This window comes from Leptinotarsa decemlineata, unplaced genomic scaffold, assembly GCF_025532065.1.
Source record: "Leptinotarsa decemlineata unplaced genomic scaffold, Ldec_3_MD MMD2_tig00026336_RagTag_RagTag, whole genome shotgun sequence".
In the NCBI taxonomy this organism is placed as follows: Eukaryota; Metazoa; Arthropoda; class Insecta; order Coleoptera; family Chrysomelidae; genus Leptinotarsa; species Leptinotarsa decemlineata.
In genome coordinates, this window is record NW_027412692.1 from 13,493,444 (window position 1) to 13,506,050 (window position 12,607).

The 12,607-nt window shown below is 34.6% G+C and overlaps 1 protein-coding gene across 2 annotated transcripts in view; it reads right to left on the reverse strand.

Moving 5' to 3' along the window:
• Ndf (Nucleosome-destabilizing factor) overlaps positions 1–12,607 on the reverse strand; it is a 50,625-nt gene that overhangs the window by 35,304 nt on the left and 2,714 nt on the right. For both annotated transcript variants that reach the window (XM_074183238.1, XM_023158477.2), the window contains exons 5-7: positions 11,753–11,860; positions 6,032–6,199; positions 2,874–3,047 (exon numbers count right to left, since the gene is read on the reverse strand). In XM_074183238.1, coding sequence (XP_074039339.1) covers positions 2,874–3,047; positions 6,032–6,199; positions 11,753–11,860 — 450 coding nt within the window. The remainder of the gene's footprint in view (positions 1–2,873; positions 3,048–6,031; positions 6,200–11,752; positions 11,861–12,607) is intronic.

Here is a 12,607-nt window from a genome sequence, read left to right on the forward strand (position 1 = left end):
TTATGGTCATCTCAGCTTTCGATGTACTCAATATTTACATTATATAATTGTATAGTCCAACACCATTTTGATTATTGTGCTAGTCTTTTATACTCATTTGACCAAAATAAGGTATCGGCTTCACAAAAGTTACAGAATCGTGGAATGAGGATTATTTTACAAGTGAATAGTTATTCTAGTATGTCAAACATATTAAGTACATTGCAGTGGCTGTCTGTTTCCCAGAGACTGTACGAGTTAGCAATGATATTCATTTTCGAACTAACACATAACTTGCTTTCAACTTATTTTGAAGAATTCTGTATATATAAATCTCAAATCCATAACCACTTAACAAGAGCGAGTAGCTCCCAAAAATTCCACCTTCCTCGAACTAATTTGACTAGTACGATGGAGTCTTTCTTTTATAAAGGTTTGAATGAGTATAACAAACTCCCACTTTCGTTGAAAGATTCAATAAATGTTTTCCAATTAAAAAAAAACTCATGAACTATATAAAATATCATCCTTGATTTTCTTTTTTCTGTTTGGTAATATATTTATTATGTATATCCTCATGTTGAAACCATTCTGTAATCATTGAAAAATGGTTTTTATTAATTTTTTTTCTTCTATCATCATTTTTTGTTATTTATGTCATTTATTTATATATTTTTAAAATAATATATGTATATTAGGATGTCCTAAAGAAATCAATAAATATTAATATTTTTTACTATTTGCTGTTCATTTGTATATCCTTACATTGATAAGCATTACTAATATACAGAGCGTCCAATAAAGGTGTGACATACCAAACTCATGTTTTTTTTCTCCAGATATTTTCATTCAGTTGAATTTCTTGGGTAGAGTGCTTCTCAAAAATATAGAGTTGTTTGCGTTTATACAGGGTGGTTCAGAAGTTATAGTTGAATTCACGTCAAAAAATGGGTTCATTCAACACACAACATCTCCTACCCGATCAAATATGACCCTATGTACATGGTGTTCGAATTTAAAAAACTGAGTTGAAAAAGTGATCCTGAGTTTTGTTTCCCCCTGTATAGAAAAAGCGCCATTCGGTAAATTTATGAAGTCGAAATGAAAATACACTGTCCTCAAGGATATTTGGTCGAAAAATTTCCTCGTTCCATTTGATTGAGTACCAGATATTTGGTGTTGAATGAACCCATGTTTCATTGGACATCCTGTTTATTAGTAATAATTCCGGTGTCACTATTTTTCGAGTTTGAAGGCCGCCGATTTTTGGAATTTCTTCCTGACGTTTCGCTAGCGCGAGTGGCTAGCTTCTTCAGAGGTTTATACATCCTAATTTATCTCCGATGACTGGATATTAAAGCTACGTAACGAGTGTTCCTGTTGACCTAGGTAGTTTGGTGTGCTAATGCCTGTCCCTAGGTTAGGTATAGTTAATAACTTGATCAAGGTAACCTATTTTACATTGTTTTTCCGTCGGGTATCTGCCACACATACCTGCAAAGTTGTACGCTCACATGATAGACAAGGGGTAAGGTGTTTTTCACCTGAACTTGGACACGTGATATGCAACCTCTAGAAAATATGTTAATGATTCTGACTCCCAACCCGCAGTATGTGTTTGTGGAGTTGTTCCCGAACTTTGTCTGCAGATGGCGCAGTAAACATCCTACTGAATCAACTGCAGAAAGAGCTTATGGCTAGTTAGAATTAAATTTGTTCGTTCAGGTGAACCAATTTGTCCTTCAATAAAAATCAGCTTAAAGGGTAAGGGAGCTGGGCTCCAACCTGAATGAAACGAAGACGCTTGGTCATTGTTTGTTCAGGATTTTCAGACAGTTCACTCCGTCTAAAATGACCTGCCCTGTACTGATGAGGGGCAAGTACTCCAAAACTGGTCTATCTGTGGTCATATCCAACAAATGAAATTGATTTTTGCTTCATATATACATAGGAAGTTACTTACAAAGATTCTTCCAAATGGCTTTATTTATTTCAGCTTTCTGCGCGGCATTAGCTGGGTTAGTTGTTGATTTTCATCGGGTATTTATCACAGGTACCTACAAAGTTGTAGGTCCACATGAGAGGCAATGGGAAAGGTGTTTTTCACCTGAACTGGGGCATGTCAAATGCCCGAGTTCAGGCCCGAAGTATGTTTAATATATTTTGAAAAAAAATTAGTTTTGTCAATCAGTTGAGATTTTTATAGAAAAAAAATGTTGATCATTGAACTGAGAGATCATTGAACAAAGAAGGTGAAATGAGATGTGAAGGTGGTGTAGTAAACATATACTTTTGATTCTATAGTTTGTATTGTGCAAAAATAAGGCTAAAAAGTTTCGTAACTTCTGACTGCTATAACTCATAAAATAATAATAATAATAGAATTTATTTATCAATCAAATATTATACAAGGCATCATACGTACACAAGCGTATAGAACTTATCATACTCATCAAAAAAAAGGAGGTAATCTACAAATGAGGGAGAGCACAAAGTTTTTCTTTCGGGTACGTAATCTACACCTCATAATAAGTGACCACACACAAAATCGTCTGGTGCAGCCTATCCCAAATTATACCACGTCTTATGCTTTTATTGATGAAGGCAATTCATTTCATGTATTCATCAGTTTCTAATGTTTATAATAATTTTAAAAAAATTCTTTCGCAAACTCACAATTGAACAACTCAAAACACACCAAAATTGCAAAACAATAAACTTGACCTGTTTCACATTCAACTATTCCCATCAGCTGTTTATCATTTGAGTGGCTCCATCAAAAGTATGAATTATTCGTAATTTTGTACTTGGACTTCGCTCACCTCTTTGCAACAGTAATAAAATTTCAATATTTCCACGGAGGATTGAAGAAAAAAAAAACAAAATCCACTAACCTTTTTCATAGTCCTACTGTACAAATTCACTCTATGTCCGGAGTTGATGAGATTTTTCACAATGCCAGATCCAATTGTGCCAAGCCCAATGAATCCGAAAGTCAACTTTGAAGCAGATATGTTTTTTGTTTTCAATAATTCAGACAGGTTGTTGAGGTCCACTGTTGGGCTTTCCTGGAAAAAAATTGAACTCATGAATAGAAGTCAACACATTAACTAGACAAGAATATACACCGAAAAGTGTTCTTTAACCCATAGTTTTCATTTTCGATGGAGCTTTACACTGATAACAGGATAATTGCATAGAACAAGTACAACAGTACCTTGTTTTATATATTTTACAATTTTATTGTCGGTAGTTCAAAAAGAAATCGAGTGAAAACAATGATCGTGAGGTTGCTAACATTTGATATGTACTTGGCAACACTGTAAAACTTGTTAACATTGCATAAATTGATTTTCTTCTTCTTCCTTTGCACTGGTTCTGACTGTCAATATCCAGCGTGGTATTAAACATATATAGAGAGAGAGAGATAGAATTAGAAAAAATCTAGAAAATAAAGGAAGTCAAATTTATGAACTGAACAGTAACGAGACAATCTGCCTTGTCTTCAAAAATAGGGTATTGTTCAACAACTTGGACGCGCCAATGTATCAAACCAGGCAAAGATTCAGCTTTAAATTACTGCTGCCTTCTTCGTCGCTAGTTAAAGATTCCATTATTTACAACGGTCTTAAAATGTTCGATCACCTTCCTCAAGCTATAAGAACCATAAATGACCTTAGAGCTATCCATTTGCATTGCAGGTTCCCCAATATGGTATTCAGAGCTCATTAGAAACCACAATTTTTTGTTTTAAGGTTTTTCAATCACTTGAATAAACGTTTTAGCGTCAGGTGTAGTTTTTGAAAAGAAACCACTCTGACTGCATATCCTCTGGAGGCAATCTTACTCTTGAGTTTTCTGATGTTTTCATCAAATTGGAACATGTTGTCAATGAAAACACTAGAAACATTATCTCTCTGTAGATCTAGGTAATTGGGAGAGATGAATGTTTCTCCGGCTAATACCCCGCTGGATATTGAACTATATCCAACAGACATGCAAGATACCCCACAGAGTTAGTCTTATAGATGTTTCTCATTTATCCAGCAGCAGTACCTTGCTGAAATAGTCGAGCAGATCACCTAGAGATAGGTTTTGAGGTATAATTTGTCATCAGTGCAGGAAAGCTCCGACCAAAACAACAAAGTGCTTAGGACTTGATTAGTTTCCACGCTGCGCAACTGCTTGTATGAAACCTTCGTCTAAGAGAATGATTGTTAACAATGTGCAATTGCAATTGCAATTGCACATTGCCTTGTGCGAAATATAAATAACATATACATGAAATCACAAAAGTAAAATCACTAAAAGTAGGTTATAACATGAACTGAAAAGAGACATGTAAATAATAACAAACGTTCAGGATATAAGAACATGGTCAACAAAATGTAAATAAATCAATTTAAACTAAATTGAATGAAATGAAATCAATAAAATACCGTAGATATTACAGTTAGTCTTCTCAATTAAAATTATCATCATAGAATTCTGCTAAGCTATAATAAGGTCTCCCAGAGAGCAAGTCTTTCAACTCTTTCTATATCACTTGTTGCGTCTTCTGAAAATCTCACTTGAAGAAGAGATTCCCATAATGTACGGTACCTTGTATTGTAACATCCATTGGAAAATAAATTGTCTTGGCTTGTCTATGAAATTTACCATCATTCATAATTCAGAAAGTCTTGTTTGGTAATGCCTATGTTGATGATGCTTGGTTGATTATATTGGACTTAATATGTTTATTAAGTATGTTTACGAGTATTGAGCTGTCATTAAATATCTGTTTATGAAAGGAAATACGCCTATAAAAATCAAAGATGAGTATGGGGACTCTGCATCATCATTTACCACAGTGAAATTTTGGGCAGCTGAATTTAAACGTCTCTGTAAGAGCTTGCGAGAAGTTCAACGTTCGGGACATCTAAAAACTGCAACTACCGAATAAAACATCGCCAATGTTCACCAAATGGTGCTAGACAACCGCTGAATTATAGTGAGAGAGATATCAGAGGTTACGAATATGTCAAAAGAACGTGGTCACATATCAAATCAACATCCAGTCATGAGAACAATCAATCAATCAATCAAATTTATTATTCTGAAGGCCACAAGTGGTATAAGACATGTAAAAAATTTTGATTATAGAGACAAAACGCAAAATTAGAAAGTAAAAAGTTGAATGTTAAAATGGCAAGTACGAGTACAGACAGAGCACACTACAATTTAAATATCAGGGTGAAATATGCAATTGCACACAAAGTACGACAGAATATACCGTCCGCGCGTTGGGTGCCGCGTTTGCTCACGTTAGACAAAAAACGCGTTTGAATGAACATTTCTAATGCTCTGTTGGCGCAGTTCAGGCGCAATAAATCTGAGTTTTGGCGCCAATCAATTACTGCAGATGAAACTTGGATACACCATTATACGCCTGAAACAAAACTACAGTCCAAACAGTGGACTGCACAGGACAGGAACCGGCTCTAAAAAAAAAGAAAACTGATTTTCTGGCTGAGAAAGTGATGGCGACTGTCTTTTGGCATAGTCAAAGAGTTATTTTAATCATTTATCTTCAAAAATCATTCCAGGAGCATAATACGCATCCTTACTTGACAAGCTGACGGCAGAACTTGCGGAAAAACGGCCACATTTGCAGAAAAAGAAAATCCTGTCCGCCAAGACAATGTACCATCTCACACCTCAGCGATTGCCATGGCGAAAATCCACGAATAACGGTTTGAAATGCTTGACCATCCGCCTCACTAACCAGATCTAGCCCAGGCGACTTCTTTTTCTTCCCCCATTTAAAAATTGCGCTCGAAAGATAGAGATTTTCATCGAATGAAGAGGCAATCGCTATTGTGAACAATTATTTTGCAGAAAAATGCCAAATACCTACTACTTGGATGGGTTGTAGAGATGGAAGCATCGCTGAGAGAAATAAAAGGACTCATACTACACTTGTACTTCTGCTGAATTCATTTTCTCTAATAACGAATCACTAACAATGTCCAATTAAAAATACCCTAAAAATTACGTTTGATTCACTTACGGGAGCGTCCGTGATTGAAGGAAAATTCAAAATCGCTGATCCAACTGTACCAATACCGTCCGCAACACCATTTTCATCCATCCTCGGAGTAGACTGCCTAGCTCTTTTAGAGAAAGAGTTCTTACTGCTGCTACCAGAGTCTGAATTTTGTCTTTTGACGGGAGCAGCCTAAAAAAATAAATCCGAAATGAATATGGAAGCAATTCAAATTAAAAGTACAGGAACGTACATTTGTTTGAAATATTTATGTAAGTAAACGCAATTATCGGACACGAAAAATTTATAGTCCCGAGAAATTACAATACTAAATTCAGAATACAACAAATGGCGAAATATAATCAACCCCAAACATGTTTGAGGAAAATAAAACAAGTCCTTATTCACTTACGATGTTTGATTTTTTTTCAGCTTTTGAGGTAGGGTATAGTAATAATAATAATAATAATAATCTTTATTTGAAATAGGAAAATCCTAATTTACATACATTTCTAGTATTTTTGTTACAAAATTGTAACATATTGAAATGTTTTAAAAAATATATGACAAACATTAGATGAATACATTCTAAAGTTGATCAATAAGATAGGCATGATAATATCTCTAGAAAGAAAGTTGTACCTACAGGTAACAAACACATAATACATATCATACTTGTACATTGAAAACATATGTCTTCAGTTCGTTTTTGAACATGTTCAGAGATGGGCTATTTTTAATTGCATTTGATAATTTGTTGAACCGATCAAAACCCTTGAAAAACAAAGAATTCATGGTGTTTTTGTTTTTTGTTCTGTTTATATAGAGGGCTATTCAAATTCGTTTCTGTATATGGGAATCTTGTAAACGATAAGAGATAGAATGTCGGTTAAATTGTGGCAAAGTTGCGTATTTAATAGACCTATTCAATGGTGTAAAGAAATCGAATATAGCTCGTTTGGTTCTGGAGATATACAGGAAAAACCAAAAAATCCCAAATTATTTTTTTGCCTATATCTTCTTTATTCGCAGACATATTGAAAATCTATCCACGTTTTGCTATTGGCACTTGATGTGGACTATCAGAATATGTCCATGAATCTTTTATACAGGGTGTCATCTGGCTTGGGCCACCCCCATTTTTGAATTTTTAAATACGAACCTGTAGTTTTTGTTGTATTTTTTGTATCGTCGACGTTAGCTTCATGCTGAGAAATTGAATTAAATTTTATATTTCGGGATTTTTCGGTAATATTCGATTATAATTGTGTGAATTATTCCCTTTTAAATTACGGCCCTGGAAATTGGTTAGCTGAGTTGAATAAAAACACAATAGCAACTTTCACGTCTCCCTATGTACCGTAGAGTTTTTCGAGAGTTTTTTTTCTTCATTTTTAGGTAACTATTCATATTTTTTCCATTGCTCTGAGCGTTTTCTACAATGAACTTCGAATAAGAAAACCTTTTATGATTATCTGAAACATATCTACAACAAAAATATATTATATGTGTTTTGATGAGCAGAAAAAAAAATGGTAGCAATAGTAACATCCGAAACGAACACTACAATTATAATGAAAATTGAAATGAAGTAAGTAATTCATATAAACAAAAAAATTAATTGTGCAATAAATGTTCGAATTGGAGTCCTTCCATTTCGAGACAAATAATGGGACAATAAGATGGTCTGCAAGATCACCAGATCTTACTATTTTGTACTATTTTCTATGGGGGACATTGAAAAATAGGATTTACGCTGGCAGAGATATAGAAAATGTGGAAGACTTGAGATTGAGGATTTTGAATGATTTCGCAACAATGCAGCAAATAAGTGTATTAAGGGCAATAAATAATATGAAAAACCGAGTTTAAAAATGCCACTTCATTTCTTTTTCTGCTTATTAAAACACATATAGTATATTTTTGATGTAGATATGTTTCAAATAATCATAAAAGATGTTCTTATTCGAAGTTCATTGTAGAAAACGCTCAGAGCAATGGAAAAAATATGAATAGGTACCTAAAAACGAAAAAAAAAAACTCTCGAAAAACTCTACGGTACATAGGGAGACGTGAAAGTTGCTATTGTGTTTCTATTCAACTCAGTCAACCAATTTCCGGGGCCGTAATTTAAAAGGGAATAATTCACACAATTTCGAAACATCCCGAAATATAAAATTGAATTTAATTTCTCAGTATGAAGTGAACGTCTACGATCCAAAAACTACAAAAAAAAATACAGGTCCGTATTTAAAAATTCAAAGATGGGGGTGGCCCAAGTCAGATGACACCCTGTATAAAAGATTCATGAATATATTCTGAGAGCCCACATCATTAATTTGATTTTCCAAACAGGGAAATTTCCTGACGTTTTTAAATATTCAAAAATAATCCCTATCTATAAAAAGGGTGACCGTTCGGACACTGGAAACTATCGACCAATAGCAATAATTTGTATATTTTCGAAAATTATTGAAACCTTACTAAAGCAAAGACTGACCAAGTACTTCGAAGACAATAATTACTTTAGCAACTCTCAATTTGGTTTTCGATCCAATCGTTCAACCATAGGTGCAGCATCAAGGATTCTGGAGAGCCTGGTCCAAGGTCTTGAACAGGGGCGCCTTATGGGTATCACCCTGTGCGACCTGTCCAAGGCTCTTGATTGCGTCTCCCACGATATTCTACTACAAAAACTCAATTATTACGTCATAAGAGGGGTAGCCTTGGACTTAATTGAGTCCTACTCAACTAACAGATTTCAAGCGGTGCTATACAATAACTGTGTATCCGGTTTCAGAGATGTCAAACTGGGCGTTCCTCAGGGCTCTGTATTGGGTCCGCTGTTGTTCATTATCTATATAAACGATCTGACCCCTTTCCTTTATCCACTCGAAAGTGTTCTTTTCGCAGACGATACCACATTAATTTATTCACACAAAAATCACAACTCACTGGTCAGATTGGCTAAGGAAGCGGAAGAGAAAGCCGAGTCTTGGTTTCTCGCGAATAGACTCAAACTAAACAACAACAAATTCCAGCAATTAATAGTAACCACAAATACATCTCTGCAGGAAGACAGAAATGTCAGACTGCTTGGCCTTGTTCTGGATGACAAACTCACCTGGTCAAACCATGTCAGTCAACTAAGCCTAAAATTGTCCAGCTCACTCTTTATAATCCGCCAACTGAGGCCCGTAACAAACTCATACACCCTACGAACCGTCTATTTTTCCCTCTTTCAAACCCATCTTGATTACGGTTTACTACTTTGGGGAGACTCAACAGCGGCACCAAAAATATTCATACTACAAAAAAAGGCTGTAAGAATTCTCTCCAACGCTAATTATCGTGATACATGCAGACCACTTTATAAAGCACTGAAAATTATGACCCTTCCATGTCTCTTTATTTTGAGCACACTACTGAAAATACATAAGAACCTGCCGAATTTAACTCTGCAATCCGCTGTCCACGAACACAATACCCGCGGGGCCAATAAAATCAGAGTACCCAGATATAGACTTGCTAAATCTTCCAAAAACTCACTCAACTACAAACTATATAATGTGCTACCAGATATAAGTTAAAAAATGCAACCATGTATACGTTCAAATTCACTATTGAACTTTTCTTGACGGACAACGCTTTCTACTCACTAGAGGAATATGAAACTTGTGTGATAACCGGGGGCTTGATGACGTATACTCGCTGAGCAGTCATAAACCCAACCTAAACTAATAGTCTCACATGTAAGTATCTATGTTTAATCTTAATATTAACACTTAATTTTAACTAGTTTTTTTTTTTTTTTTTTTTTTTTTTTTTTTTTTTTTTTTTTGTAACTTCTGCATTTTATACTTCACATGTTTTTTTTTATGACTTTATGTATTTATCGTAGTCAAGTGACTTAAAAATTATTTGGAATTTTTTTGTTTTTCCTGTATATCTCTAGAACCAAAAGAACTATATTCGATTTCTTTACATCATTGAATAGGTATCTTAAATACACAACTTTGCCACAGTTTAACCGACACTCTATCTCTTGTCGTTTACGAGATCCCCATGTACAGAAACGAATTTGAATAGCCCTGTATATATAAATTATTATTATTTCGAGTGAAGTGGTGGTGAATATCATGATGAAAGACAATGTACTGTTCGAAATAAGATGGTCGTAAATTGTTCAATATTTTCTACACAAAAATCATTGTAAAATATAATAGTCTTTGGGAAATGGATTGCCAGTTTTTGGAGTTGAGACAATTTTTTCTGATTGAACAGATATAGTATAGAGGAACAGTAGCCAAAGTGTGGCTGAACAATTGACTTGTAAACTGTGATACTTGACTCGGATGAAAGATTATTAGCAATTCTAGAGAAAAAGAATAATTTTTTCTAGTAGAACTGCTGCCTGTCTGTTCAGAAAATAAGGCGAATTTCTATTTTTCTCAAAGAATATTTATTTATTAGTAGTCCCCCTCAGATATAATACACTTTTATCAGCGTTTTCTCCAATCCTCAAAGCAGTTCTGGTATACACAGATTTTTTTTTAACCAGCTCTGGGGGTACCAAAATCATTGGTATGAAAGCAAATCAGGACATGGACCAATAAGAAGCACACAGAGTACTGGACAAAAGTACCTGGCAACAAACACAGTGGAACCTTCATTAGGGAACCGTCCGAGAAAAAAACCAAAGAACTACTTCAATATTATAGGGATCGGCTCAGAATAACTACAGGGTTACTAACCGGTCATTGTCCGCTTAGAGGACAACTGAATAAAATGGGGCTGTACAACGGAGACCTCAGCTGCAGATTATGCAACGAAGGGATAAAAACAGCTCTACACATCTTATGCAAATGTGAGGCACTGAATCACAGGAGGCAGGCAATATATATACGTACAAAATTATGTCCAGAAGAAAAAAAACTAATTGAATGTATGTACTCCGCGAAGTTTGAACATTCACCTTATTTTTTGAACAGTCCACATGTAACAATGAAAACTAAAATAACTCTCATGAGGAATTACTTGCAAAATCTGATTGTTCTGGGAGTGCAAGCAAACTAGGAAAGTCAATCGACAGGTGACAGCGATGACTGCCGACTCGGAAACAGTATGATTGCAGCAAAAACATCAGAAGCACGGAGGTGCAAAACGCTGAGAGAAAAATTTGCTGTCTAAACGGGAACTGGATTCTAAAATAGGTATCAATCCCTCAGGCAGTAACATCAATGTGCAGATGAAAATAAATGCTTGTAGCTTGGAATCCTATAGATTACCTGGAGGAAACATTATGAGATAGCAAGGACTCGTTACAATATACAGAACACTGTCCTGGAAGTGGAAATGGAAGACTATTTTCTCGCCTTTTCCCTAAAGGAAAGATCCTTCAAGACCTTGTTACTTTTTGAACAGAGTAGTAGAGAGGGTAGTACCATGATTTTGTTCATTTCAAAGTAGGTCTTGACACCTGCTCAAAAACTAAGGCCATTTATTTTTCTAGTACCTTTGACTGATTTACATCTGCAATATTTTCGATGTGATGGTTTGCATATTTGTGATCAAGTTTCATGCTTGATTTCGGAGTTTTCAACTTGTTAAACTAACCAATCATTGGGATTGACCCTCATTTTAGAAAATAAGTTTTTTATGTCTTTCAAAAAACTTTATAATATACAGACATCCAGCTTTCTAAATATTAGTTTGTATGAATTGAGTTCTGTTAAAATTTCTTACCTTTTTGGTTCTCTTTGGTGTTACAAGTTTGTTAAATTTTTCTTCTGAATCATCCTTTGACTTTGCTGGCTGTTCACTAGGAAGTTCTAACTGGTAATTCGGATTTTTCTGAAATTTCAAAAACAATTTTTATGAAATTGATTCTGTTTTATGAACGATTACTGCGAATTTATGTTTTTTTATGAAGAAAGAAAGAAATTTTATTGACCTCAAATCACAATTTCTGTTACATTCGAAAATATCTGCAATAACAAAATTTGCTTAGGTACGTCATACTGAAAATATAAAAAATATACAGAGTACATAAAAAAAATCTCACAACAGTTATGACTCACGGTATAAATACACATATATACACACATATGGTACATATATTAGGTCCACTGATCATTGAATACCTCATCAATCTTATAGAAACCTTGGGTGACAAGTGAATTTTTTACTTTGAACTTCAATTCTTTGATATGAAGGTCTTTCCACTCACTAGGCAAAGTGTTATATTTTTTAATGGGAAGAAACTCCGTTTGTTTGCCTATGGTTTGATAATGCATCTTTGGTAGCCTGATGATATATTTGTGTTTTGTATCATAATTGTGAATGCTGGAGCCGCTATTATATTTATTTTTATGTACAAACAATACTGCTTCTAGAATATACATGGAAGGTAATGTAAGTATGACCCATTTTATGAAGATTGCTTTCGCATGGGTTCTGGAATCAACTTTTTCTAAATCTCAGATTGTCAGAAAACAAGAACTGTAATTTACCGTGGATTTTTTTACTCAAAAGCATCCAAGAGAACTGTTAGTAACTAAATTCAATTTTAACTACTCCAATGGCAAGAAGTTGTTGTGG